The 16,228-nt window shown below is 38.8% G+C and overlaps 1 protein-coding gene across 1 annotated transcript in view; it reads right to left on the reverse strand.

Moving 5' to 3' along the window:
* The window catches only part of LOC142150353 (uncharacterized), a 68,513-nt gene that overhangs the window by 21,411 nt on the left and 30,874 nt on the right, over window positions 1-16,228 (reverse strand). The window contains 1 exon segment of the mRNA XM_075205550.1: window positions 5,367-6,041. Within this exon segment, the coding sequence (XP_075061651.1) occupies window positions 5,367-6,041 (675 nt within the window).

The raw sequence follows: 16,228 nt of genomic DNA on the forward strand, positions 1-16,228 counted from the left end.
CTCTGACATCCTGTTATGTCAACAAATGGACCTTTTGTTTAGGATTTGTCTATTGTGTAGGCAGAGTGTGTGAGCAGAAAGACCAGTTCTACATTTCAGCAGTAACTCTGATATCAATATTATTCATTGTTAAAAATAAACTGTAACAAAAGATATAAGTAAATTATATCTAAGAGATCTCCTGGCACATTGAAGTGATCCTCTCTCACTGGACCCATGAAGGACACCTACAACATATGGGTCATCTGCACTAAGAAGGGATAAACAACAATCCCATGAGAGAGTATCATTGTGATCACTGTAACACCATCGGGTAAGAGCCGCTAGTGGGAATGTTGATCGCAGCTGCTGAAAATATAAGTACAGACATTTTTAACGCTGGGGCATAAGCATTAGTCATCTTATATTTGGTTTCAGAACTACACATCCAATGGGTTTGAAACAACTTTACATATATGACTATCATCCTTCTATAGAAGACTTGAGGGGATATTGCTGGATACTAATTGTCATCTATAAGCATTGGAATTTATTGACTGATGCTTAGTGTCCTATGGTCCTAATAAGAGTGTTTGTAATTAATTAGAATCTAGAAAAGTGATCATCATTATATGAGATTGGTGAGAAGATTTCTGCTATTATCACATGCTGGATTATGTGAGAATTATAGCAAACTGTGTATAATTATATCTCAATATATTTTGTAGATATATCTTTATTATATGTTTATATGAATAAAAGGTTGGTATCTTAATTTTACTAATTTACCATTTACTAATCTCCTAGCATAAGCTATAAACCAGACAAATTGTATTCAGACTTTATATAAAAATGTAATCAGGAATTAATACGTTAAGAACTTTATTAAAAGTGTTCTTTGATTTTTTTAGGTATGTAAATGTGTTTCTTTGTCATCTCTTATTTAGAATTTATGAGGTTCCTCTATTAAAAACAAATGGTTCCACAATTTATTTATTTAAGTCATTTGTATTTCTTATTTAAATGATTGCATACATTTACATAACATTAATATAATGAGAAATTTGAATAGGTACATTAAAGAACAAGAATACAATTAAAAGTGGAGTAGGCAATTCTATTAAACAATTTTTTTTTAAACAAAAAATGGTTAATTTATTTAATTAAAAAAAGACTTTAGATACATTTTGGGCTAAATGAATCTGAGGGAGGGAGAGATATAATACAGTAATTTACACATGGTTAAACCAGACCCTATAATCCTAAAAAAAACAGGGTTACAGAAATGGACAATTAACAGTGCAGTCCTTCTTTACATATTTTCTTTATATTTATTATGGATTAAACATTTTTTGTACAACAACTAAAGTCGGAAGAATGAACATATTGTTTATTTTTCCTACAAAAATGTATTTGGTGTTCTAAAAGAAAAAGACTGCGCCTATGAGGATAAATACTACACTGATACAAGGTTGTGTAACCTTTCTTCAAAGAGCATTAAAATCACATTAATTAAAAATAATGAAAAATAAAATACATAATATGACATAAAAAAAAAATTAAAATTGTAATTTATAATAATTACAATAGTATAGAAGGAACATAAGGTACTTCCGTATATAAGGAAGTCATAGCAAGAAAATATTCCAAGCCTTCTTCTCAGATTCTCCTAGCATATCAGCTATGTGAATAGTGAAGCCGAGCCTCATTTTGGAAACAAGGCAAGGTGCACAGCAAAACCCTTACCTATTACCATCTTCAGTAGGAAAAACAGCTGTTTCATCTGCAGGATATGTCATTTTGCTGCTCGAACCTTTGGGGACTCTGGTAGGCGCAATTGCTTCCCCTGTGTATGTGCAATCATTATATAAATTCATGTGATTTTATCATATCTGTTGAATGAGGATTGTCGATTTAAGAAATATGTTTAGGTAATAAATGGTAAAACCACTATGTTCTTTTTGTGGTTACCTGAATTTTTATTTGCATATGGAATATTATCCCTGGTGATAAATTGGATCATATGAGGACAAGACCCTGTCCTGAAAATATTGAGAAGTTGAAACTATATGTTTTTGAAGGCTTTGAATATTCACTAGTTTATGAAAGTGACATTGTATGTGGGGCTCCGAAAACAGGTGAAGGAGACCCCTATCTATTACCTTCTCATTTTGCATTTTATATAGTGGTGCCTATTTTTTTTTGCCTCTTTGAATATGGAAGTGGCACCTTTCTAGTCTCTCTGGAATCACGCTTGTGCATGTGAGATGTTTAATGCACATGGTGGTGAGAAAATCCATTGAATGTATTACACTATTTTTTCCATTCTCTTTTCTTTTGGGAACATTTTTGAGTGAGACACCCAGGAACAATACAACCAAAAGTATATTGATTTACATATGCACTGTGGACTATGGGATAAGATTTAATCATTGCCAATTTAACTTTTTTCTTTGGCATTTGTTCATTTATGTTTTGAGTGTACTATTTGTGACGTGCCACTTATTGTTGCATTTTCATTAATGACTCAAATAGTGTCTCTTGGTTTCTGGATCTGATATAGCTACCTTGCTTCTAATCATTAGAACTTTCTATGCATTGAGGGTCAGTGCCTATTGTCTGCATCTTTTATTTTGTTTTCGAAGTATTCATTCTATAGGGTTTTTATGGTTAATCCCTTTTAGATACAGACATGGGCTGATGACCCTGTGCACAGAATCCACAATTAACTATAATTTTTATACTCACTTGGCCTTCCCCTGCTGCTGCTTCAGCTCTAGTTTCTCCAACTTAGCCTTCCCATTCTCTGACCACAACCTCATTTCCTTCAGGCTCACCTTACCTCATGATCTCCCCCTCTGCATCCAAATCCACAAGTACTCAAAAACACCTAAAGTCTCTTAAACCAAACAGCATCTCATTGTCACTACAACAATTATTTTCCCCTGTGGCTAAATTTTCCTGCCCTAATCAGGCTGCATCTTTCTACAAAAAAACAATCACTTCAGTCCCAGACAATGCAGCTCCAGGTACCACAGAGTCTCCACCAATCCAGCCTCTTTCTCCAGCAACCTCCCTATCTCTCTCCTCCCCATTGCTTCTAAACTGCTTGAGCAATTAATGGGCAAATACCTCTCTCACTTTCTCTCCTCTCACTCCATTCCACTCACTTCACACAACATTCTACTGAAACAGCTCTCAAAAAAATGATCAATAATCTACTAAATGCAAAGTATAAGTGTCATTTCTCCATAGTCATTGTTCTGGACCTTCTTTTGACACTGTTGATCGTAATCATCTCCAACACACCATTCACTCCATTGGCCTTCATGACCCAGTTCTATCTTGGTTCATTCGCTACCTATAGAACTACTCCTTTAGTGTTTCCTATGGTGGCACATCATCCTTTCTACTCCCGCTATCTGCTGGGTTTCCAGAAGGTTCTGTTCTTGTCCCTTTATTTATTCTATTGTACACCTCTTTTCTTGGGGCACTAATTTGTTCATTTGACCTCCAGTACCACCTCTAAACTGATGACACCCAAGTCTATATCTCTTCCACTGACATATCCCCTTCTGTACATTCTTGTATATCCAACTGTCTTTCTGTTATCTCAACATTGATGTCCCACTGCTACCAATAACTCAATATATCCAAAATAGACATTATCACCTTCCCTCCTGCCAGAGTCACCACCTCCCCTCAACTCTCCCTCACTGTCAATAATACCAAAGTGTCCACAGGTTTCCAGGCCCACTGCTTTGGTGTTACACTTGACTCTGCGCTCTGTTTTGCTCCTTACATCCAAACTTTCTCCCAGTTTTGTTGACTACCAAAACTCTTATCCATTCTCTCATCATCTCCCATCTTAATTAATGTAACCTCCTGGTATCTGGCATTTCCAACACTCATGTATTCACACTTCAATCCATTCTTAATGCTGCTGCATAATTGAACTTCCTCTCTCACAGCTACACATATGCTGCACCACTTTTCCAAATCCCTACACTGACTGCCTGTATCCTCCAGAATCCAATTCAAATTACTCAACCTTACCTACAAAGCACTCAACAATACCACCCCATCATACTTATCAAATCTCATATCAAAATAGTCTCCCTCCCACCCTCTTAGATCTTATAACTCTGACCTGCGCTTTTTTCTTGTCTCTGGTAACAACCATTCACTCCCATCTACAAGACTTCTACCGTGCTGTTCCCAACTTATGGAATTACATAGCATGACCAATCAGACTTTGCTACAGCCTTCAAATCTTTAGAGCGCTCCTGAATGGTGGCAGCCTGAGAAGTAAACGGGGTTTGTAACCCACAAATCAATTAACTGAGACCAAGAAAAGAATAGATAAACATCTCCTTTAAACAATGTGTGAACAAAGTACTTAGGACTAACAAATCACAAGTCCAGTAAATCATATAAATCATAAGTCTATATGTATATTGGACTTGTGAAATGTTAGTCCTATGTACTTTTTTTACATATTGTTTAAAGGCTGTATAAAGGTAGCGCCTAGAGATGTTTATCTATTCTTTTCTTGGCCTGAAAAATATATTAGTTCCACAATCAAAATCGAAAATTCCACATTATTAATATCAGCTTTTATTGAACATCAAGTGTTATTAGTAACATAAATGGTAATTACAGATATTGTGTGAACATGGTCCTTCAGTCTATATGCAGGTCAGCGCTTTCTGATTTGGATCACTAAGAAAAAAGTAGCCGGGGAAGCAATGTTTTCTCCTTGAGGCTTATTTGAAAACATGGTGTGAATAACAAGGCTGTGCTATAACACATAGATACCAGATATCAGCTATTAACACTCTGATGTCATCAAACCAACAACTATGGTGTTATTATTGATTGTTATAGGATACAGCAACCAGTGCTTTACTTGCACCATTTTACTAAATAACCCTTTCTGAGTACATCGTTCTCATAACAGAGGGAGGTAAGACAGTAATAGAAAGGTATAAGGGAAATAATAAGGAGATGCAACAGAAACACTTGTCACATTCAAAATATAATTGCACATCCCTTGTATGGATATTATGGAGATATAAAGTGATAATTTGGTTATGATATATATGCTACATTCAGATCCTCAGTTTAATTCTCATGCATGTATCTTCTGGTGAGTGACAAGTGGTTTATTTTCAATTAAACACTTGCTGCATTCAGACTATTTAAATGGTTTATTTTTTATGGGAATTACCTGATTTTCAATTAGAGCTGACTTGTGGGTAAAACACTTGATACATTCAAAGCATTTAAATGGTTTCTCCTCGGTGTGAATGCTCTAATGTGCAACAAGAGCCTAATTGTAAATAAAATACTTGCGACATTCAGAGCATTAAAGTAGTTTCGCTCTTGTGTGAATCCTTTGATGATTTTTAAGAGTTGACAATTGGGTAAAACTCTTGCTACATTCAGAGCATTTAAATGGTTTCTCTCCTGTGTGAATCCTGTGATGTGCAACAAGACTTGAATTCTCGGTAAAACACTTGCTACATTCAGAGCATTTAAATGGTTTCTTTCCTGTGTGAATCCTCTGATGTCTAACAAGGTGTGACTTTTTGTTAAAACACTTGAAACATTGAGAGCATTTAAATGGTTTCTCTCCTGTGTGAATCCTCTGATGGCTTGCAAGATGTGACTTTTTGAAAAAACACTTGGAACAATCAGAACAATTAAATGGTTTCTCTCCTGTGTGAATCATCTGATGAACAACAAGATGTGACTTTCTAGCAAAACTCTTGCTACATTTGGAGCAATGAAATGGTTTCTCTGCTGTGTGAATCTTCTTATGTGCAACAAGAGTTGACTTTTGGGTAAAACACAGTCCACATTCAGAGCAATTAAATGGTTTCTCTCCTGTGTGAATCCTCATATGTGCAACAAGAATTTTCTTTAGGTTAAAACACTTGTTACATTCAGAGCATTTAAATGGTTTCTCTCCAGTGTGAATCCTCTGATGTTTTACAAGATCTGACCTTTTGGTAAAACACTTGAAACATTCAGAGCACAGATAGGGTTTCTCTCCTGTACGATTCATAATGTATTTCATCAGCAATGACTTAGTTGTAGAAGGTTTTTTCTGATCAAAAATGAAATTAGTTTGTGTAGATTTTCCACAGGATAAGAAGAATTGGTGTCTTTAGTCTAATCCTTGAGGATTATTTCTGGAACTCTCAGCAGTTCAGGGGACAAGGTCCTTTTCAAGATGTCTTTTGATTTTAGTTGGAATCCTGTGAGAAAACAATATTTATAAAGATTCAATGAATGGATCTATGTTAACAGTAGTAGTGTTATATCGTGTAATAAACACTCAAATATTTTATACACTAACAAATGTGACCAAGTCACTGACCATTATTTTTATTGAGAAGACTTATCTGGTCTGTGCACCCAGACAAGACAAAACGCTGTGATATATATCGAGACAGGAGGTAATGTACAAGTCACCAATTCGCTATGAATTAAGTTAAATGATTTGTACTTAAACTTGTATTTTTTAGAATACTTATTGCTTAATTTGGGAATAGCCTGTACAATGCTATTAAATGTTATAATCTATGTGACCATCAAAACGGCTGCTATATATGGGCAAGAATGTAGATCCATCAAACAAAGGTGATTCTTCATTGCTTTGTTATTACCTTGCTGTGACTTCTTTGTAACATGGACTGAAACCAGGGTATGATAACATCATTTGTACAACACTCCTTCTATTGTAAGTTTATTTATTGAACTGCAACAAGATCTCTGGCTCTCAGTCTGCTGTGGAATCTTGGTCTGTAGGTGGTATTGACACTGAACTGTGTACTTATTGCAATAACCCAAAATGTAATAAATAGACCTCAATTTTTTACAACTTCCACATGTGATATGGATAACACATTTATTTTATTTTTACAAAAGTAATTTACATATTTAGTTTTAGGTGGTGCTCCTGTGACCAATATTCAGAATAAGTACACTAAAGATGAAAAAGTATTCAAAATGAGGCCGCCAATCATGTGGCAGAAACTTATTGTGTGCTCCAAACCAGTGGAAGAAAGTTATACCTGATAAAGTGGCTCCTGAGGGCATATATATATATATATATACACACTTTTAGAATTTATGCTACAAAAAATTCAACGTAAGCCAAAGTGATTATGCAACTAATTTGCTTTATAAGATTATGGGAGAAATAAATTATTCCTGCCCTTTAATATATGACTCATACGAGTTAAGTGAAAACCTAGAAATGTCCATCAACATATTTATACATATATTACAAATGTATATTAATATCTTTGATTATTCATGAACATGAATAGTTATTATACATTATTATACTATTTATTTTACTTTATTATAACATGAATAGTTATTATACATTATTATACTGTTTATTATACTTTATTATAACATGAATAGTTATTATAAATTATTATACTATTTATTTTACTTTATTATAACATGAATAGATATTATACATTATTATAAAATGTATTATACTTTATTATAATATGAGTAGTTATTATACATTATTATACTGTTTATTATACTTTATTATCATATGAATAGTTATTATACATTATTATACTATTTATTTTACTTAATTATAACATGAAAAGTTATTATACATTATTATACAATTTATTATACTTTATTATAATATGAGTAGTTATTATACAGACAGATAGCAATACACCCCCTGTATTATTAGAAGGGATGGTGTTTTCTCTACATGGGATAAATGAAATAATCAAATAGAAACATTGATCCCAGTTAGAGGAACCGCCAAACATTTACAGGAAAATGGAATTATACTAGTTATTGAGAAAATATAGCAATAATTATCTCAAACCCACTTTATACTACAGATACAAATGTCAAATGAGATAAGTGGGATTAACAACTATATTCCTCCAATCCTATATTCAGTATAATCCCACAGACCAAAAGAGAGGACTGTTTTGGTGCAGATAGCAATTTTTAAATTAAATTTTATTTTAAAATTATATATACATAATAATTGGTTTTATATTTCGCTCTTTCTTTTAACTATTCTAATAAAAGTTCATTTGCATTTATTATTTTGGAGAATATCCCATATAGATAAAATCATACAGGCTGATAGTGCATCTTACTGAACAACTTTTTTTTTCTTTATCCTATTATAAGAAAGTTTAAGATATAACCCGAGTAACAAAGAACTGGAAATATACATGAAAATCATTAGTATACATGAGATAAATGATATGAAATTGCCCAGGATACAGCTTTCTGCAATTAGTGCGACAGTCTTTCTCTCTTTTTTTATATTCATGAATATCTAACTACACTGCCAACCATATATGAATGTACTTACATATAATGTACAGTGTATTATCAGGATATTTAAAGTTTAAGACATGTATATCCAGCTTTGATTTACAATACAATATTTACTAATAGATACAACAAATGCAGAATATACAATGTACAGTATCATCATCATCATCAGTAATGTACATTAATAATTATAATTCTGTTTGGTTACAAAACTAACTATATAAACAATGTTCTGACAAAAGCATATCTCACATTTACAAATATAACAACAACATAATATCTCCAAATGATTGTGTATATATCAGAATATTCTTATACATAATATAATTACCTTACTCTGAAGATTTCTCCTTCTATCCCTTTCCCTGCTGATCATTCTTACTGTTCCATCCTTCCAGCTCTCCAGCCACCAACTCACTAACACTGGGCTGATACTGCCTATTTATAGTCATTCCTCCCCATCTCTCTTCAATAGTTCCCGGGATGACCAGAAGGTTCTCAGACTGTTTGTCTCCAGGTCTCTCATGTAAATCTCCTTGACTTGTAAATGAGATATAAACATTCCTATGGTCACTGAATACATGGGGAAATTCTAATTAGACCTTGACAGGATCTTGCATTCTAATTAGATCTCCGCAGTCTCTGACATCCTGTTATGTCAACAAATGGACCTATTGTTTAGAATTCACCTATTGTCTAGGCAGAGAGTGTCAGCAGAGTGACCTTTTTTAGATATCTGCAGTAACTCATTTTAATATTGTTCATTCTTTAAAATGAACTATAATAAAATATATAGTAATGTAAAAAAGATATTTCTCAAGCGCTGCAATTACCAAAGAGAGAGATGATCTGTAAGTGTTGTACTCAGCAATGATAAGTGATGGTTAGGGGAACAAGATACAAATATTTAACAAAGTTATTCAAAGTCATACAACATAATATGTTGCAGGTAAATGGTGTCCAAATGTATCACTAGTTTAAATAGTATATAAATATACATAAACTGATTTGTAAAGGCAGATAATTAATGATATTCATCTAAATTACACCAGAATGATAATATCCTTAAGATGGGTAAACACTACAAAAACTTTAGACCAATTAGTTGTCTCTAATGATTGTGTAAATGACTGAAGTCCCGATCAGCAGCCGATTCAGCTGTACACACTGTACCCAATTACCTTCATATCTCTGCTCTTCATCTGTCATAACCATCGGCTACAAGTGACAGCTGCCCTGGGTGTCAGTGGATAAAGCAAAATGCTCAATGAACTTTGTAAGATTCAGAAGCTAAGATGTTACTTTCCACACTGCTACATAAGATAACAGTGTTTCAGCAAAGACTGACTGCAGGTCAGACACCAGCTCCGTCCGCTGATACTGATAATCATGCCGGCACCTGTGACTTATGGTCAGACTCTCTGTGTCAGGAGTATAATTTATGTGCTGCAGTAACTTCTATAGACTTTGCTACAATTAATTTCAAGTGGAATCACATTGTTAGATTATTTTGAAGAAATATAATAACAGGTTAACAAAATAAATTGCCGAGGATCTAATGAGATGTATTTTTTCCAATTTTATTAAGTGTACAAAGCACCAATCACTTTCCACAAATTCATATTATAATTTAATATTTTGCTTGCAAACTTTACTAAATGGCCAGCACATAGGATATGAAATGTTTTTAATGAATTAAATTAAGCAATTATTTTTTTCAAACTTAGTCTGTTAAACAGTGCCCTGATTCGCATCTTTTTCCCCTTTTTCTTTATGTATCATGGCCAAAAAAATTCTGGGGAGCAGCTCTTAGTTAGAGAAGATTAAATATATGTGAGATGAGTTATCAGTCCACACATTAAATTGTATATATAGGTGCATGGAAATGCTCAAAAATAGATTGTATACATAATACACTAGGTGGTGCAGAATTTTGTCTTTGGTGTGGATCCCTCTTCTCTCTATCTATAGATGAGTAAACTACAAACATCTATCTCACACTCACTTTTAAAAAACAAGACTGTTACCAGCACCAGGGATTGGTACCAGAGCTAGCACTCTAAGGATGTCACGGGCACTAGGAGTCTTTACCCAGGGATCACCAGGTGGTAGGCTTACCAGAGCAATGTAGATGGTAATAGGGTACTCTGGTAGCTGGGTGATCACGGAACAGGAAATGGTAACTGATGAGATGCTCAGGAAAGTCTATGACTAGCAGCACTGGTAATATGGAGGTAATAATACACGAGGAACTGTATGGACAAGGGCACGTGAAGATAGTCAGTGGTCTGCGATAGCAAGTTGTACCACTGCTGTAGTGAGGAGGAATGTCCAACAGAGACAAAGGGGTGATGAGAGTCAGCGGTCTGCGGATAGCAAGTTGTACCGCTGTCTGAGTGAAGGAGTGGAATCCAAGTGGAGGTATCCGGGTAGTCAGTGGTCTGCGGTAGCAAGTTGTACCACTGCTATGTGAGAGGGTACTGGAACAGGCGATACCGGAAACAGGGATCAGTGGTCTGTCAGGAGCAAGTTGTACCACTGAATATATATGTGAGGAGGTGCACAGGGAGAGACTGCAACACAGGATATACACAGGCACCTTATACACGATCCACAGTAACATGCACAATATATATAAATGACTGAACAGCTCTGCACATATAGAAAGTCTCTTGAAGTAGTCCAGCACAAGTTAACACAGTCAATGATGGCAATAGACTCAGCGGATAGCAGACTCCAGAGGAGAACCAAACATAGTCCAGCAAGATATGCAATACACCAGCACAGTCAATGAGAAGTATGCATACCGTGGTTCAGAAGCAGGCAGTCAGATAGGAGTGCAGCGATACCTGAGCGGCAGGAGGCCGGCTGGATGAGAAGTCCCAGGATAGATGAGGTAGCGGTCTAGCAGGTGCAGCGCACAGGTAAGCAGACCAACAGGGACACGAATCCACAGGAATCAGTAACACGTGGAACTGGACTCATGGAGGACCCAGGAGAATGGAGATGATCCAGCAGAGGAGTAGTAGATGAGATACGAATCCAATGCTGACAGGAGGGTAGAGACCAGCGGGACACGTGAAGGCGTGGAGAGCGGATCAGCAGGAGATGGACGGTAGTGCAGACAGCAGCAGCAGGGCTCTGCGCCCACGGAGGTAACCAGGGGCAACCAACAGGACCCACAGTGATGGAACACGGGATGGCAGAGTAGACCAGGAGCTGTAGATCCAGGAGTGTAGCGGATGGCAACGTGAGCAGTAGACTGGAAACACAGGAGAGCTGAGATGAGGCGGCAATGCACCGGGGTAGCGGATAGGAATCAGCTAACAGTCACAATGATGAACACCGGCGAGTTGCAAGCTGGAGACTGTAGTGCACGGAAGCAGCGGATAGGAATCAGCTAACAGTCACGGTGATGAACACAGGCGGGTTGCAAGCTGGAGGCTGTAGTGCACGGAGGCAGCGGATAGGAATCAGCTAACAGTCACGATGATGAACACAGACGAGTTGCAAGCTGGAGACTGTAGTGCACGGAAGCAGCGGATAGGAGTCAGCTCAGGAACTTGATGATGATCAGGTGAGTGGAAGTGAAGTGAAGGCTGGAGTGCACGGAGGCAGCAGATAGGAATCAGCAAACAGCCACAATGATAATAATAGCGATGAAGTGATTTAGAAGACTGTAGTGCACGGAGGCAGCGGATAGGAATCAGCAAACAGTCACGATGATACAGTTGATGGTAGAAGTGGTATGGGAACCACAGGAGTAGAAGTGGTTTGGAAACCACAGAGGTAGAAGTGGTTTGGAAACCACAGGAATCAGCTGGGCTGAATACACGAGGAATACAGGAACACCTTCAGAGACTCATGGGGAATGAGACTCCAAGATCAGGCAACGTGGTGTTGACCACAGGTGCTTAATATAGGGAGTGTTGCCTGATCTGCCAATTGAGTTAAAGGGACATACACTGAAGTATGGGAAAGGGCTGCGCATGCGCAGACCCTCAGGATGGCGGACGGCCACGGTTCCTAAATGTCCGAGAAGAGGCACTCACGGTCCGGTGAGTGACAGTACCCCCCCTTTTAAAGGTGGGCACAGAACGCCTGGAACCGGGCTTGTCCGGATTTTTGGCATAAAACTTCTTCAAAAGGGCAGGAGCATTAAGATCTTCAGCTTTGATCCAAGAGCGCTCCTCAGGACCAAAGCCCTTCCAATGAACGAGGAAATGAAGACCTCCTCGCGAAATTTTTGCTGATAGCACCTCAGTGATCTCGAAATCCTCCTCCTGATGGACTTGAACTGGCTGCGGAGCTGAGGGAGGAGTTGAGAACCGGTTGATAATCAGAGGTTTGAGCAAGGATACGTGGAAGGCATTAGAAATCCGAAGATTCTTAGGAAGAAGAAGTTTCACACATACTGGATTGATTACTTGAATGATCCTATATGGACCAATAAAACGGGGGGCGAATTTCATGGATGGAACCTTCAAACGAATATTTTTGGTGGATAACCAGACACGATCTCCAATTTTTAGTGGGGGAATAGCCCGCCTCTTCTTATCTGCGAAAGATTTATATTTGATAGATGTCTTCTTTAAACAGGTTTTAACCTGAGACCAGATATTTTTAAAGGTCTGACAAACAGTTTCCACCGCAGGAACTTGGGTGGGCGGGAGGGCAGGAAATTCCGGAAAAGACGGATGGTGACCGTAGACCACAAAAAATGGAGTTTTGCCTGATGATTCATGATACATGTTGTTATGGGCGAATTCAGCCCAAGGAAGCAACTCTACCCAGTTGTCTTGATTGGCTGATGAAAACATTCTTATAAAAGTCTCAAGATCTTGATTGACACGTTCAGTTTGTCCGTTAGATTGCGGATGGTAAGAAGATGAGAGTGCTAATCGTATGCCCAAGGTTTTACAAAGGGCTCGCCAGAATCTGGAAACGAATTGTACTCCTCTATCAGACACAATCTCAGACGGACATCCATGGATACGGAAGATCTCTTTAATGAAATGTTCAGCCAGGATGGACGAGGAAGGCAAACCAGGCAGAGGGATGAAATGAGCCATCTTCGAAAATCTGTCCACCACCACCCAAATAGTGTTATGATTCTTACTAGGTGGTAAGTCAGTAACGAAATCCATACTAATATGGGTCCATGGTTTGGACGGAATGGGTAGTGGTCGTAGCAACCCTGCTGGAGTTCTACGGGAGGATTTGAACTGAGAGCATAGTTCACAGGAAGCAATGAACTCTTTGACGTCTCTCCTCATTGAAGGCCACCAGTAACTTCGAGAGAGGATCTCAAAAGTCTTGTGTTCACCGGCGTGTCCAGAAAAACGAGAGGCATGGAACCACGAAAGGATTTTCCTCCTTAGAGTAGGAGGCACGAGGGTCTTCCCAAATGGTAGTGTTTTGGTGGATGAAGCAGCCAGTGAGATACATTTGGGATCTAGAATGGTATGGTTGGAACCCTCTTCTATATCAGAGGACGTCACAAAGGCTCTAGATAAAGCATCAGCTTTTTTGTTCTTGGCAGCTGGTTTGAAGGTAATTATTAATTCAAAACGGGAAAAGAAAAGAGACCATCTTGCTTGACGAGGGTTCAAGCATTGGGCAGACTGGAGATATGACAAGTTCTTATGATCCGTGAAGATCGTCACCGGAACGGATTCTGATTAAATTATAGGCACCACGAAGATCCAACTTAGTAAAGATACGGGCTCCCTTGATGCGATCGAATAGCTCAGTGATCAACGGAATGGGATACCGATTCTTGATAGTAATGGCATTGAGTCCACGAAAATCTATGCAAGGGCGTAATGATCCATCCTTCTTTTTGACGAAGAAGAACCCAGCTCCAGCGGGCGAGGTGGAAGGTCGAATGAACCCACGCTGGAGGTTCTCCTGTATATACTCAGAAGTAGCTTGAGTCTCAGGTAACGAGAGTGGATAGACCCGGCCCCTGGGGGGAGTCTTGCCAGGAAGAAGGTCGATCGGACAATCCCAAGAACGATGAGGAGGGAGACGTTCAGACTGAGCTTTATCAAAAACATCGGTAAATGAAGCATATTGAGGAGGGAGTCCCGATGAGGTAGATGAGATGGAAGATTGCTGTACTTTGAGAGGAATGACTTGGGAAAGGCAATGATGGTGACATTCAGACCCCCAAGACGTGACTTGAGGGGTGCGCCAGTCAATCTGGGGAGAGTGACACTGAAGCCATGGAAGGCCTAAGACAATCGGACTTGTCGTAACAGGAAGGATTAAAAACGATATTTCTTCATGATGCAGGGCACCAATCTGAAGGGTTACTGGAGACGTACTCTGGGTGATGAGACCGTTGATGAGACGTGATCCATCGATAGCCGTCACAGTAATGGGTGTTTTTAAGGTAATCACTGGTAGAGACCATTGCTTTACTAATGATTTGGAAATGAAATTTCCTGCTGCTCCGGAATCAATCAATGCCTGTGACTCGAAGGTTTTAGAAGCAAAGGAAATTGTAACATCAAAAGCGCAAATTTTCGATTTCATAGAAGATGGAGAGGACTCCAGGGACCCTAACTTCACCTCTCCAGAACTAGTTAGGGCCTGGCATTTCCCGATCTCTTAGGGCAGGAGCTGAGAACATGAGTGGAATCAGCACAATAGATACAAAGTCTATTCTTGACTCTTCGTTTCCTTTCCTCAGAAGATAACTTGGAACGTCCTATCTCCATGGGAATCACAGTGGGTGACACTGGACGAAATTGAGGGTTAGAACGAAGAGGTGCTTTAGCAGAAGTCGTTTTCTCAGCCTCTCTTTCACGAAATCTCATATCAACACGATGGCATAGAGAGATCAAATCCTCAAGTGACGAAGGAAGCTCCTGAGTAGTTAGTGCATCTTTAATTTTATCGGAGAGCCCCTGCCAGAAGGCGGCAACTAGGGCTTCAGTGTTCCACTGAAGTTCAGAGGCTAAGATCCTAAATTGAATGACGTACTGGCCTACTGTATGAGATCCTTGTCGCAGACGGAGGATGCTGGAAGCAGCGGAGGTCACACGACCTGGTTCATCGAACACACTTCGAAATGTAGAAATGAATTTGGCACTATCTTGTAGTATTGGATCGTTTCTCTCCCACAGAGGGGAGGCCCAAGCCAGGGCTTGTCCTGAAAACAAAGAGATAAGATAGGCCACTCTGGAACGATGGGTAGAAAAATTTTGAGGTTGGAGCTCAAAATGGACTGAACATTGGTTGAGGAAACCCCTACAAGTTTTGGGGTCTCCATCATACTTTGACGGAGTAGGCAGGTGAAGCGTGGAAGCTGTAGACACCTGGGATGGCAATGGGGAAGCGGAGGAAAGCACAGAAGCCTCAGTAGTAGCTGTCACAGTCTGTCCAGATGTTCCTTGGGAGGTTAATGACTGATAACACTGAAGTAACAGCTGTTGGCGGGCATCCTGTTGCTCCACACGTCTAACCAGATGCTGCAGCATCTCTTTGGCAGTAGGTTCCGTATCTGGGTCTGTCATGGCCTGATCTTACTGTCACGGGCACTAGGAGTCTTTACCCAGGGATCACCAGGTGGTAGGCTTACCAGAGCAATGTAGATGGTAATAGGGTACTCTGGTAGCTGGGTGATCACGGAACAGGAAATGGTAACTGATGAGATGCTCAGGAAAGTCTATGACTAGCAGCACTGGTAATATGGAGGTAATAATACACGAGGAACTGTATGGACAAGGGCACGTGAAGATAGTCAGTGGTCTGCGATAGCAAGTTGTACCACTGCTGTAGTGAGGAGGAATGTCCAACAGAGACAAAGGGGTGATGAGAGTCAGCGGTCTGCGGATAGCAAGTTGTACCGCTGTCTGAGTGAAGGAGTGGAATCCAAGTGGAGGTATCCGGGTAGTCAGTG

This window comes from Mixophyes fleayi, chromosome 4, assembly GCF_038048845.1.
Source record: "Mixophyes fleayi isolate aMixFle1 chromosome 4, aMixFle1.hap1, whole genome shotgun sequence".
Lineage (NCBI taxonomy): Eukaryota > Metazoa > Chordata > Amphibia > Anura > Limnodynastidae > Mixophyes > Mixophyes fleayi.